This window comes from Mustelus asterias, chromosome 25, assembly GCF_964213995.1.
Source record: "Mustelus asterias chromosome 25, sMusAst1.hap1.1, whole genome shotgun sequence".
Taxonomy (NCBI): Eukaryota; Metazoa; Chordata; class Chondrichthyes; order Carcharhiniformes; family Triakidae; genus Mustelus; species Mustelus asterias.
In genome coordinates, this window is record NC_135825.1 from 12,884,333 (window position 1) to 12,904,123 (window position 19,791).

Genomic DNA, 19,791 nt, shown 5'->3' on the forward strand with positions numbered 1-19,791 from the left:
GATAAAGACAATTTCTCCCTCGCTGCTTCAATCTGCTTTGGTTCCCTCTCGTTTGGTGCTTGTAATTCATCCTCAAGCTTCTCCAGCGGGAAGGCTCACTCCAACTCTCTTTCCTGGAATCCCCCTTTTCCTTCCCCGCCTGGAACTCTAACTCTTGCCTCTGCTCCTCCAGCTGAATCTTGCCGAGGGTAACCTGGTCCGTGTCAGGCTTGTGTCTTCTGCCTGTTCCAGCTGAGGCCAAGTTCCTCAGCCAGTATTTCTAGTTCCTCAGTGTGTTGTGCCCATTTCCTCACAGTGAGTCCCACCGGGCTAGTTATTGCTTGAAGCTGCTCTGTTGTTGGGGCTGGTAACCTTTGCTGAGTTAAATCCTCCACTTCCACAAATGAGTTCACATTGAATCGAGCCACTCCACCCTCTAGTGGTGACAAACGCACAAAACATGCTGCTGCAGGCTTTTCATTTCAAAGAAACACTTTCAGCTGCTGCACTTTCCCTTCTTGTTCCCAGTTTATTCTTTTATCCTCAGATTTGCCTCATTTCAGTTCAATTGGTTCCAATCTTGGCTGCAGCAGCAAATTCTGATATGGACAGGAGAACAGTGGTTAGCACTGCTGCCACAGTAATAAGCCTCACAACACCAGGTTAAAGTCCAACAGGTTTATTTGGTCGCACTTTAACCTGATGTTGTGAGACTTCTTTACTGTGCTGACCCCAGTCCAATGCTGGTGTCTCCACATCATGGCCTCACAGCGCCAGGGACCCAGGTTAGATTCCCGGCTTGGGTCACTGTCTGTGCAGAGTCTGCATGTTCTCCCCGTGTCTGCGTGGGTTTCCTCCGGGTACGACTGTTTCCTCCCACAGTCTGAAAGACATGCTAGTTAGGTGCATTGACCCAAACAGGCACCAAACTGTGGTGACTATGGGAATTTCACAGTAACTTCATTGCAGTGTTAATGTAAGCCTGACTTGTGACTAATAAATCAATAAACTTGAAACTTTATCAACAGGTACCCTCCAGTTCCCTTCCCTTCCTGCCGGGAATCAGTGTGGCTGTTTTTGGAACGGTTTCTCTGTGTGATTCTAAGCTCCCTTTAGCACCTGGTCAGTTTAAAGGAACAGCAGGAGGCTTTCATGTGTTTAAAAATAAAGATTATTTCTTCACGCACTCACTCTGAAGAAGCCTAAATGTCACATCATTCACACACTGAGTAGGGCGTTACTGGATTAAATATTTATTTCAGCTCCAAGCAGCCGGGCCTGTGATGACAGGCTGAAAATGGTGCTCCAACCTTTGGAAAAGCATGGAGTTTGGGCAAAGGCGCTCAAATGTGAATTGTTTCCAATTTCTGTGAAGCGTTTGGGTCACAGGGTGGATAAAGAATGGTTACATCCTACCGGGGGTGAAGTTCAAGATTTAAGAAGTGTTCAGGATATCTCTGAGCCCAGATCTGCTTTGGGGCTTAACCACATCTTCTAGAACAGAATGCTGCTTTCCAGAGAGTTTCTCTTATCAGCTGGGCGTGGAGATGATCTTAACCACTCACCAGTACCCTGCTACTGACATATCATACTTCCATTTTGATCTCACAGTCTCGATAGGACTCACCTGAGAAGCCATGCTTTTAGCATGTAAGTGTGACCCGCTTTCATATGTCTACACTTTGAACATATCTCTTCCTCAGTTTTACAACTCCATACCCTTTTGTTCTCCACCTCACTGTGGTAAATATCTGTTTGCCTTGCTGCTAAGCTAATTCAGATATCAAAACCCTCCAGACAACTGCAATGCCCTTTTATCCAATTCTTTAAACATCATTTTATCGGAACTACCTTCATCTTTATTTCATCCAATTCTTAAATCTTTACTTTATTCAAGCTTAAGCTACAAGTTTAAAATTTTATTTAAAGTTTATTTATTAGTGTCACAAGCAGGCTTAATTTAACACTGCAACAGAGCCAGGGACCCGGGTTCCATTCCCAGCTTGAGTCACTGTATGTGTGGAGTTTGCACTTTCTTCCCATGTCGGCATGGGTTTCCTCCGAGTGCTCCGGTTTCCTCCCACATTCAGAAAGACGTGCTGGTTATGTGCATTGGCCGTGCTAAATTCTCCCTCAGTTTACCCAAACAGCCGCCAGAGTGTGGCGACTCAGGGAATTTCACAGTAACTTTGTTGCTCTGTTAATGTAAGCCTTACTTGTGACTAACAAATAAACTTTACTTTAAGTTAGTGTGAAAACCCCCTGGTCGCCACATTCCAGCACCTGTTCGGGTGCACTGAGGGCGCATTTAGCATTCCAACGCACCTAACCAGCACATCTTTTGAACTACGGGACGAACTGGAGCAGCTCAAGGCTTCCTGACACTTTACAAAGTCACGATGATTAGAGTCCAGCCTTTGCATTTTCCGTGTCTTCCTTTCAAGTGTCTCTGCTTGAAATGGGCCTTTGCACCTTTTCAAGTGCCAAATTCCTTGTCCTCTCAGGAGAGGGTACAGTCCCAATTCCCCTTTTCAGAAGTTGGACACGTTACAGCATCAACAGTTTGTGATCCATGACTTTACTTGTACTTTTTTTTTAAACAGGTCTTCTTCCAACACTCCAATATGCCCTCAATCAGTTGGTGAAGCGTCGCTGGCACTCTGTCATCGTGTCCATTTTCCTGAGAACATTTAGCACAGTGAGTAGAAGAGGGACAAAACCAGACAGAAAGAGAATCCTGATCGGGGTGGAGTAAGAGAAACAAGTCTGAAGTTAAACCAGGAAGTTAAGATGAAACAACATCATCATAAGTGGCTGAGAAGACTCCCAAGAGTAGTCATGAAAATGTGTGATCCTTGCACATGTTTAGTCAAGATGTTTGATGCTGGAAATGTTACGTTTGTACACATACTTCTTGTTTTAATTTCAGAGATTCACAAAGGTTAAGAAGGTGAGAAAGAATCAAGTGAGTTTGATGAATTGGACAGTTGGGATGCGGGTAAAGTACCAATAGTTACTGCAACACAAGGGACGGCTGAATCCTGTTCAGATCCAAGTCAGAGTCAGACAGACAGACGTGTCTGGGGAGGTGGGATTTTGGAGGGGGGGGGGGGGTGGGGGGCAGGGACACGAATGATGCACTGATCCAGTGAATCTTCAGCGAGGTCTACAGGGAATGGAGACTGACTCAACCCAGTGACAATGTTCTACTCACGATAAAACCTTATTTAAAACCCAAATGCTGCACCACACAAAGCTCTCAGCTGACAAGCCTGTGACAACATCTGGCCAATGTAGAAAGTAAGAAGTCTCACAACACCAGGTTAAAGTCCAACAGGTTTATTTGGCTGGACTTTAACCTGGTGTTGTGAGACTTCTTACTGTGCTTACCCCAGTCCAACGCCGGCATCTCCACATCAATGTAGAAAACCCATTGAACTGAGGAAAATATTCATGTGACTTCAGCTAAGTGAATGTGGGATGGACCATTGATCACATCCAATGCTTCAGCTGAGGAACATTGGCATTTTCAGCTGGGTTGGAGATTTGGAAGGGGCAGGGGAGGGGCACAGAGTTTCATCATGGCTGGTTAGGTGGTCTCACTAAAGTTACATGTCAGATTTTGAGTGTCGCACTGTCAGCCTCTGTAATTGATTTGATTTATTTTTATTTATTATTGTCACCTGGATTGGGATACAGTGAAAAGTATTGTTTCTTGCGCTCTATACAGACAATGCATACCGTTCACAGAGTATATAGGGGCGGAGGAAAGGAGAGGGTGCTGAATATAGTGTTACAGTCATAGCTGGGGTGTAGAGAAAGAATCATTCAAACATTAAAGGTCGATAGATCTCTGATAATAAATGAATAGAAATCTGATAAGCTCGGTCTCTCTTTGGATCTCGTAAACCTGAGGGAGCAAACACTCCAGTTCAAAATACTATATATGTGCTTTAAGTTAAAACACCCTCAGTCCTGTTCCTCTTCACACTCCCTGAAAACCAAGTCACACTGATTCCCATTCCTCAAATTGAATTGTTGTTCATGATTCAAACAGGATGCATTGGAATTAATTTCCGACGGAAAGCACCAAGGAGGGTGATTTATTGCTTCAATGCACATTCCAGCAAAAAGCAGAACAAACAGAAGTTCCAACTGAAAATGTCTTTACAAAGAAGATGTCTTTCCTTGGATAACATCTTTATGTAACGTTGTACTTTGACAACAGTCAGCCAAGAACAGATCATTTCCTGCAACTGCAACCGTTGACATCAACCCAAACCAAGTTGTGAAAGAGTGTGGTTGGTCAACTTCTCTGAACCTTTGGGTGTGGGGGAGATAATTCCACTGCTATGAGGAAGTAAATGATTCAGTGCAGATCCTTTGACCGATTTAGAGACACTTGTGCTGAAAACTGTGGATACTGTTGCCGGGACCATGAGGTTCACCGCGTTGCTGCTCCTCACTTTGATATCAAGTAAGATTTTCCTGTTCTATATTTGGAATGACAATTCACGTTTATGTTGAATCTTCATCTGAGGAAAATGGTTCAAAGTTGTTCACAGAGGAGTGAAGAAACACAGACTCTGGGCCAAAGGAGGGCAGGTGGAAAGGGTGAACCAAAAGCTCAGTCGAAGAGATGGGTGTTGAAGAGGGGGAGAGGGAATTGGCGAGGAGGAGAGGTTTGACAACAGAGTCTCAAAATGTTGGATCTAATTGAAAACACGACCATTAATGGTGGGGCACTTGGTTTCAGAGGAATGGAGAGTCCCCTCAGGGAGGGGGATAGTGGAATATCGGAGGACATTACAGGAATGTGAACAGATTCGTATAATTTGCAAATTAACCTAGAAACCCACATGGCGCTCACTCCTGCCACCTAGAGATAGCGACAGGAATAGAATCCATCATGCCTGTCATATCTGAAGTAAAAAAAAGAGAGGAAGATGGGGAATAGGACAGCCTGGATAGTTCTTCCTGAGAGTTCTGCAGTTTCAATGATGGGCAGTAGAGTTTCTTTCTGTGCTGTGAAATACGGTGACAGAGTGGTTAGCACTGCTGCCTCACAGTGCCAGGGACTTGGGTTTGATTCACAGCTTGGGTCACTGCCTGTGCGGAGTCTGCACGTTCTCCCCGTGTCTGTGGGCTTCCTCCGGGTGCTCTGGTTTCCTCCCGCAGTTCGAAAGATGTGCTGCTTAGATGCCATTGGCCATGCTAAATTCTCCCTCAGGCACCTGAGTGTGGCGACTAGGGGATTTTCACAGTAACTTCATTGCAATGTCAATATCAGCCGACTTGTGACACGAATAAATAAACTTTACTACTTTGCCCACATGGAAATCAAATATCTCGGGATACGGATTAAACCCATTACTCCCCAACATGTTGAGCAAATATCATGTTGAAGAAATTCTTGCCTGCGCCCTCAACTATCCTCCCTGCCATCCTATCTGTTGAATAAGTTAACACACCGTCATTTCTGACCAATTAACATCGCTTCATAATATATATTATCTTTGCAATTTAGATATTGCGTTTCTGCTTCAAATACGATTAAAGAAACGCAGACAAAACTTCTGGGGTCTAAAGGAGCCACTATATTCATCGAGAATGTGGCTTCACATGACCCAGGTTTTTATCTTTGTAAAATATTTATCAGGCTGGGAAGATGAACGAGATCACAGCCCTGGTGCTGAGGTTCTATAATTGAGGCCATTACCTGATTCACTCCTGCTTGTGATAACACAAAGGAAGAAAGGACATTACTCGAAAAGCAGGATATGTTGTTCCTTCTGGAAGAGTACAGGCTTGAAATCGACTGGCTTGGCCTCACCCCAGTGCTAGGCTGAGGGGCTGACCTGCAGAATGTGCTTCTCTCTCTCGGTGAGTTGGTGTCGCATTCCTGTACCCCACATCCTACTGCGAAGGCAGCTGTCCCAGAACACATCCAGTCACCAAATGCATCACAAAGATGGCCGCTGTCACGATTGGCTCAATCCTGAAGGAGCAGGCCCAAAGTTTGTATGTACTTGGAATATAGTGTTCAATTCTGGTCGCCACACTACCAGAAGGATGTGGAGGCTTTGGAGAAGGTGCAGAAAAGATTTACCAGGATGTTGCCTGGAATGGAGGGCATTAGCTCTGAGGAGAGGTTGGAGAAACTTGCTTTGTTCTCACTGGAGCGACGGAGGTTGAGGGGAGACCTGATAGAAGTCTACAAGATTATGAGAGGCATGGACAGAGTGGATAGTCAGAAGCTTTTTCCCAGGGTGGAAGAGTCAATTACTAGGGGGCACAGGTTTAAGGTGCGAGGGGCAAGGGTTAAAGGAGATGTACGAGGTAGATTTATTACACAGAGAGTAGTGGGTGCCTGGAACTCGTTGCCGGGGGAGGTAGTGGAAGCGGATACGATAGTGAGTTTTAAGGGGTGTCTTGACAAGTACATGAATAGGATGGGAATAGAGGGATCTGATCCCCGGAAGGGTGGGAGTTTTAGTTAAGTCGGGCAGCATGGTCGGTGCAGGCTTGGAGGGCCGAAGGGCCTGTTCCTGTGCTGTAATTTTCTTTGTTCTTTGTTCTTTGTTCACAGAACACACAAACACACACGCACACACACGCACACACACGCGCACACACACACACACACACACACACACACGCGCGCACACACACACATGCACGCACACACATACACACACACACATGCACATACACACATACACGCACATACACACACATGCACATACACACACATGCACATACACACACACTCACGCACGCACACGTACACACGCACACACACACACATACACATGCACATACACACACGCACATAAACACACATGCATACACACACACATGCACATACACACACATGCACACACAAACACACACATGCACATACACACACCCGCGCGCACACACGCACATACACACACACGCACATACACACACCCGCACGCACACACACACATACACACGCACATACACACACACGCACACACGCACATACACACGCACATACACACACACATACACACGCACATACACACACATACACACGCACATACATACGTACACACGCACATACGCACACACACACACGCGCAGATACACAGACACATACACACGCACATACACATACACAAACATGCACATACACACACACAAAAACACGCACACGCACACACACTTACACACACATGCATGCACGCACACACACACAAGCCCATACATGCACACACTCACACAAACAAATGCACACGCACACACATGCACACACTCACAGACACATGCACACACACGCGCACATATACATAAACACGTACACACACATACACGCCCGTACGCACGCAAACTCACATACACACGCACATAAATGCACTTACATACACACACACGCACATGCACGCACGCACACACACACACATGAACATACATGCACACACACTCACATACACATGCGCACACACAGTCATACACACCCACTCACACACACACACACATGCACACATATATACACACACAAACACACACACAAACACATGCATGCACGCATGCATGGCACTCACATACACACACGCATGCACACACTCACATACACAGGCGCACACACACACACAGAAACACAACTCACACACACATGCACACATACACACACATTCACACACTCACACACACACATACACGCACACACACATGCGCGCACACACACACACAAAGACACACACACGCACACGCACGCATGCACACACACATGCACACACACTCACATACACATGCACACACACTCACTCACGCAAACACACATGCACACATACATACACACACACACATATACACGCACACACACACGCATACATGCACGGCACTCATACACAAGCGCATACACACACATACATTCACATGCACACACGCACGCACACACACACGCACACTCACACAAACACATACAAACACACACACACACAAACACACACACGCGCGCACACACACACTCCTCTCACTCCCATACAGACACACACACTCTCACTCCCAAGGACACACACCCACACAATCCCTCACACAGACATAGACGCACACTCACTCATTCCCTCACACACAGACTCTCACTTACTCTCTCACTCTCTCACACGCACACACACACACACACACTCTCTCTCTCACTCTCCCTCCCACAAAAACACTCTCCTTCTCTCACTCCCACACACACTCACTCACACATTTGGGGCTCTGCTCAACAGAGTCTCACCCCTGGGCCTTGTGGCCAGCTCTCCTCCCCAGGACCTCCTCATGCTTGTCCCCAGGCCCAGTTTGGAGGTGCTGGAGTTGGGTTCTGTGCACTCTGACAACAACACCCCACTGGTGGAAGGGCACGATGAGAGGTAGTTGTGGAAATCTTGGGATTTTAAAAATGAATATTAATTCTAAAAATGAGGAGTTACATTAACCCTTTACTGCTCACTTGTTACATCTCTGCTGGAGTATTGGGTACTTCAAGTATGGGGATATAAAAAGGGGTGGCACGGTGGCACAGTGGTTAGCACTGCTGCCTCACAGTGCCAGGGACCTGGGTTCAATTCCCGGCTTGGGTGACTGTCTGTGTGGAGTCTGCACGTTCTCCCCGTGTCTGCGTGGGTTTCCTCAGAGTGCTCCGGTTTCCTCCCACAGTCTGAAAGGCTTGCTGGTTAGATGCATTGGCCAGGCTAAATTCTCCCTCGGTGTACCTGAACAGGTGCCGGTGTGTGGCGACGAGGGGATTTTCACAGTAACTTCATTGCAGTGTTAATGTAAGTCTACTTGTGACTAATAAATAAACTTTACTTTACAATTCTGGGCACCACACTCGAGGAAGGGGGCAAGGGCACAGAGTGGATTTACCAGGATGATGCCAGGGATGAGGGAGTTTAGTTATGTGAACAGATTGGAGAAACCGGGATAATAGTCCTTGGAACAGAGCAGATTAAAGGGAAATCTAATCAATGTATTGAAAATGAGGAAGGGTTTTAATACAGCAAGTGGAGAGAGCAATTATTTCCTCTCGCTGGTGGATTGGTCACCAGAGAACATAGATTTCAAATAGTTGGAATACAAACCAGTGGATAAATGAGGGGAAATTGTTTCATGCAGAAGATTGTTATGATGCGGAATACACCACCTGGAATGGTGATGGAATGAGATTCCAAAGGAACTTTCAGAAGGCAGTTGGACATGTGTTTGGAGGGGATTAATGTGCAGGGTTGTGGGGGAAGCTGGGCCGTGGGATTCAATTGGACAATAAATTTCCAAAGAGCTGGCACAGCCATGACAGGCCGAATGTCCTCCATCTCTGCTTTAAGATTCTTGATTCCAGTCCCACCCAGGACTTGTGTGGGTCCCCTTGAGAAGCACTGGCTAGCATTGGACCAAAAGGATTGTCTACAATTGGTTGTTGGGATATTTCCAGCTTTCTTAAAATGTTATGTTTCACCAACAGTTTTACGGACACAAACTGCCTCGATAGTGATGAAAGCTGCAGTGGGAGAAACCATCACTGTGGAATGTCCACAGGCAACACAGTACAAACACTTTGAAATCTGGTGGTGTAAGAAAACTTCAGAAACTCGTTGCAATCAGATATCGAGCACAGACGGAGACAGAGTCTGGAATGATGATGCAAGAACATCGATCGCTAATACCCACGGTAACATTTCTGTAACCATACAACGACTTGAGGAGACAGACACAGGAACATACTGGTGTGGACCTCTATATCAAAACACTCTCCATGCTTTAGATGTTGTCATACTGAAGGTTTTCTCAGGTAAGAATATTTCAGAAGATTGATTATAGCTCTGATAATGTGATCTGGCTGCAATAACACAGGACAGCTGCTGTGTGAACTCCGATTAATAAAGTATTATCACAACTCCTCATGTACAAGTGGTGACCTCCCATATTCCCATTTCTATCATTTTCCATTAACCTATTTCCACATCCCTTCCATTTATACTCTTACAAACCAAAAATCATATTCCGCCCAAGCCTCTTTTATTGATACTTTTATGAAAAGTGAGTGTCGAGAACTGCACTTATAGTCCATCCCTAATTATCCTTGAACTGCCTTCTTGAAGCACTGCAGCTCACGAGGTGTACGTACACCCACAGTGCTGTTAGGGAGGAAGTTCCAGGATTGAGCCAGTGACAGTGAAGGAACGGCGATATATTTCCCAGTCTGGATGGTGTGTGTTTTGGAGGGGAGCTTGTAAGTGGTGGTGTTCCCATGCACCTGCTTCCCTCCTCCTTCTAGGTGTTAGATGTTGCAGGTTTGGAAGGAGATTTAATTCATTGCTTTGTAATAGATCGAGGGCGACTCGATCTGGATTGAATTAATTAAGGCTTTATTGCCAACAATAAGAATATACCTATATATACATATACATGTGCAACAAGGTCAGACTGAATTACAATGCGAATCTACTACTCGGCTCCAACTGCAAAACGTTCCTTCATCCGTGTTTCGCACCCTCTTGCCAATTGGCTCAGCTTCCCACCTTGACAATCCACAGCGCCTGACCCAATCACATGGCCCTCTAAACACTCCCCCACCCCAATTAAAGGGCCACAATCATTCCCACTAAAATCCGAAATACAACTATGGAGGAATAAAGAACAGGCTCAGTGTTAAAGTGAAAAGAGTAACAGAAATGGAAAACTCATTAAAGGTTTAATCAGTCCGGAGGATTCCGGTCTCTGGCAGAGCGCCTCAGTTCAGTGGTTTGCTCTCCGAAGTTTAAAGGGCCAGACGGGACAGACGGGAAAGGCAGACTCATCAATCCAGGATCTGGTGGCTCTTCAGCAGCTTCTGGTTCCTCAGTCTCCACAACCAGCGGTTGCTGCGCTCCCACATTCTCCACCAAAATCCCAGTAACCAACCCCGGCAAAGTTCAACCAACTGCAGGGGGCACCTGTTGATCCTCTGCGTCCATCACTCTCTCCTCCTTCGATGGTCTACCTGTTTCCTGTGCCGACAGCCTTGTATCTCCACAACGTCGGAGACCAGTCCTGTTCTCTCCACAATTTTACCAGCCACCCAGGACGGGCCTGGTGTAAAATATCTGACCAAGACTGCACCTCCCGCTTGAAACACTCTGTTTCCTTTTCTTGAATCACAGTTTTCCTTCTGAAAGACTAGCCTCGCCTGCACACTCCCTGGCGAATTTGGAAACATCATGTCCAGTTGTGTTCTGAACTGGCATCCCATCAGCAACTCTGCTGGAGTAACCCCTGTGGTCACGTTTGGGGTGGGGTTATAAGACAACAAAAAACTGTCCATACAAAAAGGAAGAGAACAGTTTACTTGTTTTATTATTGATGATTTGAATGTTTGTACCGCACGCTCCACTGGTCCATTTGAGGCTGCGTGGGAAGGTGTTGATCTCACATGGTGAATGCCATTGGGCTTGAGGAATTTTTGGAATTCTTCCACAGTGAATCATCATAGATCATCATAGAAACCCTACAGTGCAGAAGGAGGCCATTCGGCCCATCGAGTCTGCATCGACCACAATCCCACCCAGGCCCTACCTCCACATATTTTACCCGCTAATCCCTCTAACCTACGCATCCCAGGACTCTAAGGGGCAATTTTTAACCTGGCCAATCAACCTAACCCGCACATCTTTGGACTGTGGGAGGAAACCGGAGCACCCGGAGGAAACCCACGCAGACACGAGGAGAATGTGCAAACTCCACACAGACAGTGACCCGAGCCGGGAATCGAACCCTGGACCTTGGAGCTGTGAAAAAAAAGCGGGGACCTGGGGTGGAGGGTGATGCATGCAGCAGTTCCGCACAACCGTAGGGTTCACTGGTTCACGGGCTCCGAAGACTGCCCTTTCTGCGGCCTTGTGGAGTCCGTGGACCACGTCTTTGTTGTGTGTCTTAGGCTGCACTCCCTTTATGTTTTCCTGAAGAACCTTTTGTTGATGTTTTGTCTGCACTTCAGTCCCACGCTCCTGATCTACGGACACCCGGTGCGGAGAGGGGAGGGTCGGGATGGCGATCTCCTCGTGAACCTGCTCCTGGGCCTGGCGAAACGCGCCATTTACCGGTCCAGGCTGTGGGCGATCGAGGGGGCCGTCCATCCTGACTGTCTTCCCCTCTACCGCGGCTACGTTCGCGGCCAGGTGTCCCTGGAGAGGGAGCATGCGGTGTCCACGGGCGAGGTTGACGCTTTCCGCGCCCGCTGGGCACCGCAGGGGTTGGGGTGCATCATTGACCCCAATAATCACATTTTAATTTGATGTTTTTAAGTTTCCTTTGTACTTTGATTTCTGTTCTGGCTGTTCCCCCTCCTTTTTGGGGAGCTGCCCCTTTTACTTTGTCCGGATTTAATCTGAGTTTGTTTACTTGGTTTGGTTTGACCTAAAAAGAGAGCAACAGTGCTAACCACTGTGCTACCGTGATGTGCCATTGTCCGACACAACCACTTCCGGAATGCCACGGATAGCAGAGAATTTCCTCAATCGATCAATGGTGTCCGTGGCTGTTGGGGACTTCATCAACTGCATATCCAACTACAACTAACATATGGCCCAGAAATGGCCGGCAAAATCTATATGTAACTTCGACCAAGGTTGACCAGGTCATTCCCAATGGTGGTGAAGCCCATTGAGCTTCGTAACTATGGCATTGACGAACCATCTGTTCTGTTTCCCTGCCAATGCCTGGTGAAAACACATATGCCTGGGGCCTTCATTCTACTTTGACCTCGATGAGAGTGGTGCAGTTCTTGTAACAGGAGTTAAAGTTAAAGTCACAAGTAGGCTCACATTCACACCAATGAAGTTACTGTGAAAATCTCCATGTCACCACAATCCGGCGCCCGTTTGGGTACACTGAGGGAGAATTTAGCGTGGCCAATTCATCTAACCAGCACGTCTTTGGAGTGTGGGAGGAAACCAGAGCACCCGGAGGAAACCCACACAGACACGGGAAGAACATGCAGACACGACTCAGACAGTGATCCAAGCCGGGAATCAAACCCTGGTCCCTGGCGCTGCGACACAGCAGTGCTAACCACTGTGCCACCGTACCTTCCTGGAGTCATCTCCCCAGGGGTGGCACGAGAAACTCTAGCCACCCACAGCAACACCCCATCTTCACAGGTTATCTCCATCCTTCTACTTTGGTAGGGTTTGAGCTACTCTGACTTATATCGCCACCCTCGCATTACCATCTTCTTTACTTCTGACCATACCGGATCTCTTTTTTCCACAGTTTTATATGTTTCGCTGAGACTGGCAAGGTCTCTACCAGATGCAGAGCCAGTATAATCTCTTGAGGAACCGGTGGTGGTGCGACTGTTTGTGGCAAAGGCAACGGCTAATTGCATCTGCTCGTGATATCTGCGTTCCAGGGTGATGCTGAAACGTATAACTGTACGCTACAAACAAAGGAGCCCATCTCTGCATCCTTGCAGTGGCAATTAGTGGCACCGGCTTCTCTAAATAGACCTAACAATGGCTTGTGGTCTGAAACTATTGTAAAATGTTGCCCATAAATGACCAGCAAGTTTTCCTCATCTCTCTGGGAGTATTTCTTTTCCACATTTGATCCTGTCTCTCTCTCACACACACACTCTCCCCCTCACTCTCTCTCACTCTCTCGCTCACAAACTTTCTCTCACTCACAAACTTTCTCTCACTCTCACTACCACACACACACACTCTATCTGTCTCTTATTCTCTCTCGCAATCACACAAGCACTCTACCTTTCTCTCACTCTCTCTCACTCTCTCCACACACACACACGCACACACACACACTCTCCTTCTCACTCTCCTCCAACCGCTCCACACACACATGCACACACTCTCTCTCTCTCTCTCTCTCTCACTTACTCTCCCCCTCACACACACACTCTCTCTCACTCCTGCGCACACATACACACCCACACACACACACACACACACACACACAGCAGTCACCCTCTTCCACCCTCCATCCTGTCCTAGGACTTTGCTCAACAGAGTCTCACTCTTGGGCCTTGTGGCCATCTCTCCTCCCCAGGGTCTCCTCACGCTTGTCCCCGGGCCCAGTTTGGAGATGCTGGAGTTGGGTTCCGGTGCACTCTGTTAGCAACACCCCACTAGTGGAAGGGCAGGTTGAGACGCAGTTGTGCGATTCTTGGGGACAGCACGGTGGCACAGTGGTTAGCACTGCTGCCTCACAGCACCAGGGACCTGGGGTCAATTCCTGGCTTGGCTCACTGTCTGTGCAGAGTCTGCACATTCTCCCCGTCACTGTGTGGGTGTCCTCTGGGTGCTCTGGTTTCCTCCCACAGACCAAAAGACGTGCTGGTTAGGTGCATTGGCCATGCTTAATTCTCCCTCAGTGCACCCAAGCAGGTGCCGGAGTGTGGCGACTCGGGGATTTTCACAGTAACTTCGTTGCAGTGTTAATATAAGCCTACCTGTGATAATAAAATAAATAAATAAAATTGGAGTATTAATTAGAGAAATGAGGAGTTCCACTGAACCTTTACTAATCACTGATTAGGTCTCTGCTGGAGTATTGGGTTCAATTCTGGGCACCACACTCGAGGAAGGAGGTCAAGGCCCTGGCAAGGGCACAGAGCAGATTTACCAGGATGATGCCAAGGATGAGGGTGTTTGGTTATGTGGACCGATTGGAGAAACAGGGATTATTGTTCTTGAAACAGAAAATATTAAAGAGAAACCGAATCAATGTATTGAAAATGAGGAAGGGATTTAAAAGGCAGCTGGACATGTGTTTGGAGGGGATTAATGTGCAGGGTTGTGGGGGAAGCTGGGCCGTGGGATTCAATTGGACAATAAATTTCCAAAGAGCTAGCACAGTCATGATAGGCCGAATGTCCTCCTTCTCTGCTTTAAGATTCTTGATTCCAGTCCCACCCAGGACTTGTGTGTGTCCCCTTGTGAAGCACTGGCTAGCATTGGACCAAAAGGATTGTCTACAATTGGTTGTTGGGATATTTCCAGCTTTCTTAAAATGGTATGTTTCACCAACAGTTTTATGGACACAAACTGCCTCGATAGTGATGAAAGCTGCAGTGGGAGAAACCATCACTGTGGAATGTCCACAGGCAACACAGCACAAACACCGAGAAATCTGGTGGTGTAAGAAAACTTCTGAAATTCGTTGCAATCAGATATCGAGCATTGACGGAGACAGAGTCTGGAATGATGATGCAAGAACATCGATCGCTAATACCAACGGTAACATTGCTCTAACCATACACCGACTTGAGGAGACAGACACAGGAATATACTGGTGTGGACCTCTATATCAAAACACTCTCCGTGCTTTAGATGTTGTCATACTGAAGGTTTTCTCAGGTAAGAATATTTCAGAAGATTGATTATAGCTCTGATAATGTGATCTGGCTGCAATAACACAAGACAGCTGCTGTGTGCTGTGTGAACTCAGATTAATAAAGTATTATCACAACTCCTCATGTACAAGTAGTGACCTCCCATATTCCCATTTCTATCATTTTCCATTAACCTATTTCCACATCCCTTCCATTTATACTCTTCCAAACCAAAAATCATATTCCGCCCAAGCCTCTTTTATTGATACTTTTATGAAAAGTGAGTGTCGAGAACTGCACTTATAGTCCATCCCTAATTATCCTTGAACTGCCTTCTTGAATCACTGCAGCTCACGAGGTGTACGTACACCCACAGTGCTGTTAGGGAGGAAGTTCCAGGATTGAGCCAGTGACAGTGAAGGAACGGCGATATATTTCCCAGTCTGGATGGTGTGTGTTTTGGAGGGGAGCTTGTAAGTGGTGGTGTTCCCATGCACCTGCTTCCCTCCTCCTTCTAGGTGTTAGATGTTGCAGGTTTGGAAGGAGATTTAAATCATTGCTTTGTAATAGATCGAGGGCGACTCGATCTGGATTGAATCAATTAAGGCTTTATTGCCAACAATAAGAGTATACCTATATATACAATAAGAGTATACCTATATATACATATACATATACAGGTCAGACTGAATTACAATGCGAATCTACTACTCGGCTCCAACTGCAAAACGTTCCTTCATCCGTGGTTCGCAACCTCTTGCCGATTGGCTCAGCTTCCCACCTTGACAATCCACAGCGCCTGACCCAATCACATGGCCCTCTAAACACTCCCCCACCCCAATTAAAGGGCCACAATCATTCCCCCTAAAATCCGAAATACAACTATGGAGGAATAAAGAACAGGATTAGTGTTAAAGCGAAAAGAGTAACAGAAATGGAAAACTCATTAAAGGTTTAATCAGTCCAGAGGATTCCGGTCTCTGGCAGAGCGCCTCAGTTCAGTGGTTTGCTCTCCGAAGTTTAAAGGGCCAGACGGGACAGATGGGAAAGGCAGACTCATCAATCCAGGGTCTGGTGGCTCTTCAGCAGCTTCTGGTTCCTCAGTCTCCACAACCAGCGGTTGCTGCGCTCCCACATTCTCCACCAAAATCCCAGTAACCAACCCCGGCAAAGTTCAACCAACTGCAGGGGGCACCTGTTGATCCTCTGCGTCCATCACTCTCTCCTCCTTCGATGGTCTACCTGTTTCCTGAGCTGACAGCTTTGTATCTCCACAACATCGGAGACCGGTCCTGTTCTCTCCACAATTTTACCAGCCACCCAGGACGGGCCTGGTGTAAAATATCTGACCAAGACTGCACCCCCACTTGAAACACTCTGTTTCCTTTTCTTGAATCACAGTTTTCCTTCTGAAAGACTAACCTAGCCTGCACACTCCCTGGCGAATTTGGAAACATCATGTCCAGTTGTGTTCTGAACTCGCATCCCATCAGCAACTCTGCTGGAATAACCCCTGTGGTCACGTTTGGGGTGGGGTTATAAGACAACAAAAAACTGTCCATACAAAAAGGAAGAGAACAGTTTACTTGTTTTATTATTGATGATTTGAATGTTTGTACCACACTCTCCACTGGTCCATTTGAGGCTGCGTGGGAAGGTGTTGATCTCACATGGTGAATGCCATTGGGCTTGAGGAATTTTTGGAATTCTTCCACAGTGAATGATGTGCCATTGTCCGACACAACTACTTCCGGAATGCCATGGATAGCAGAGAATTTCCTCAATCCATCAATGGTGTCCGTGGCTGTTGGGGACTTCATCAACTGCATATCCAACTACAACTAACATATGGCCCAGAAATGGCCGGCAAAATCTATATGTAACTTCGACCAAGGTTGACCAGGTCATTCCCAATGGTGGTGAAGCCCATTGAGCTTCGTAACTATGGCATTGATGAACCATCCGTTCTGTTTCCCTGCCAATTCCTGGTGAAAACACATATACCTGGAGCCTTCATTCTACTTTGACCTCGATGAGAGTGGTGCAGTTCTTCTAACAGGAGTTAAAGTTAAAGTCACAAGTAGGCTCACATTCACACCAATGAAGTTACTGTGAAAATCTCCATGTCACCACAATCCGGCGCCCGTTCGGGTACACTGAGGGAGAATTTAGCGTGGCCAATTCATCTAACCAGCACGTCTTTGGAGTGTGGGAGGAAATCAGAGCACCCGGAGGAAACCCACACAGACACGGGAAGAACATGCAGACACGACTCAGACAGTGATCCAAGCTGGGAATCAAACCTTGGTCCCTGGCGCTGCGACGCAGCAGTGCTAACCACTGTGCCACCATACCTTCCTGGAGTCATCTCCCCAGGGGTGGCACGAGAAACTCTAGCCACCCACAGCAACACCCCATCTTCACAGGTTATCTCCATCCTTCTACTTTGGTAGGGTTTGAGCTACTCTGACTGATATCACCACCCTCGCATTACCATCTTCTTTACTTCTGACCATACCGGCTCTCTTTTTTCCACAGTTTTATATGTTTCGCTGAGACTGGCAAGGTCTCTACCAGATGCAGAGCCAGTATAATCTCTTGAGGAACCGGTGGTGGTGCGACTGTTTGTGGCAAAGGCAACGGCTAATTGCATCTGCTCGTGATATCTGCGTTCCAGGGTGATGCTGAAACGTATAACTGTACGCTGCAAACAAAGGAGCCCATCTCTGCATCCTTGCAGAGGCAATTAGTGGCACCGGCTTCTCTAACTAGACCTAACAATGGCTTGTGGCCTGAAACTATTGTAAAATGTCGCCCATAAATGACCAGCAAGTTTTCCTCATCCCTCTGGAAGGATTTCTTTTCCACATTTGATCATGTCCCTCTCTCACACACACACTCTCCCCCTCACTCTCTCACACTCTCTCTCTCACATTCTCTCTCTCATTCTCTCGCTCACACACCTTCTCCCACTCTCACTCCCACACACACACACACTCTATCTCTCTCTTATTCTTTCTCCCAATTACACACACACTCTAACTTTCTCTCACTCACTCTCACTCTCACTCTCTCTATACACACACACACACACACACTCCTTCTCACTCTCTCCCCACCCCCCACACACTCATGCACACACTCTCTCTCTCTCTCTCTCACACGCTTACAGAACAAAGAGATCGAGGGGTACATGTTCATAGCTCCTTGAAAGTGGAGTCACAGGTGGACAGAGTGGTGAAGAAGGCATTCGGCATGCTTGGTTCCATCAGTCAGAACATTGAATACAGGAGTTGGGACGTCTTGTTAAAGTTGTACAAAACATTGGTAAGGCCACACTTGGAATGCTGTGTGCAATTCTGGTCACCCTATTATAGAAAGGGTATTATTAAACTAGAAAGAGTGCAGAAAACTGCACTATAAGTGCAGTTCTCGACACTCACTTTTCATAAAAGTATCAATAAAAGAGGCTTGGGCGGAATATGATTTTTGGTTTGTAAGAGTATAAATGGAAGGGATTTGGAAATAGGTTAATGGAAAATGATAGAAATGGGAATATGGGAGGTCACTACTTGTACATGAGGAGTTGTGATAATACTTTATTAATCTGAGTTCACACAGCACACAGCAGCTGTCCTGTGTTATTTTCTGGGATGCTACCGGGACTTAATGAATTGAGTTATAAGGAGAGGCTGAATAGACTGGGACTGTTTTCTCTGGAGCGTAGGAGGCTGAGGGGTGATCTTATAGAGGTCTATAAAATAATGAGGGGCATAGACAAGGTAGATAGTCAATATCTTTTCCCAAAGGTAGGGGAGTCTAAAACTAGAGGGCATAGGTTTAAGGTGAGAGGGGAGAGATACAAAAGTGTCCAGAGGGGCACTTTTTTCACACAGAGGGTGGTGAGTGTCTGGAACAAGCTGCCAGAGGTAGTAGTAGAGGCGGGTACAATTTTATCTTTTAAAAAGCATTTAGATAGTTACATGGGTACGATGGGTATAGAGGGATATGGGCCAAATGCGGGCAATTGGTATTAGTTTAGGGGATTTTTTAAAAAAGGGCGGCATGGACAAGTTGGGCTAAAGGGCCTGTTTCCATGCTGTAAACCTCTATGACTCTCCCTCTCACACACAAACACACACACAGTCGTCATTCTCTTCCACCCTCCATCCCAGCCTAGGGCTTTGCCCAACAGAGTCTCATTCCTGGGCCTTGTGGCCAACTCTCCTCCCCAGGCCTCCTCAAACTTGTCCGCAGGCCCAGTCTGGAGATGCTGGAGTTGGGTTCCGGTGCATTCTGACAGCAACACCCCACTGGTGGAAGGGCAGGTTGAGAGGCAGTTGTGGGATTCTTGAGGACGGCACAGTGGCACAGTGGTTAGCCTCACAGCACCAGGGACCTGGGTTTGATTCCAGGCTTGGGTCACTGTCTATGTGGAGTTTGCACATTCACCCCGTGTCTGTTTGGGTTTTCTC

The 19,791-nt window shown here is 46.9% G+C and overlaps 1 protein-coding gene across 1 annotated transcript in view; it reads left to right on the forward strand.

Moving 5' to 3' along the window:
- LOC144511801 (polymeric immunoglobulin receptor-like) overlaps nt 1–19,791 on the forward strand; it is a 103,214-nt gene that overhangs the window by 30,046 nt on the left and 53,377 nt on the right. The window contains exons 5-6 of the mRNA XM_078242137.1: nt 9,455–9,781; nt 15,015–15,341. Coding sequence (XP_078098263.1) covers nt 9,455–9,781; nt 15,015–15,341 — 654 coding nt within the window. The remainder of the gene's footprint in view (nt 1–9,454; nt 9,782–15,014; nt 15,342–19,791) is intronic.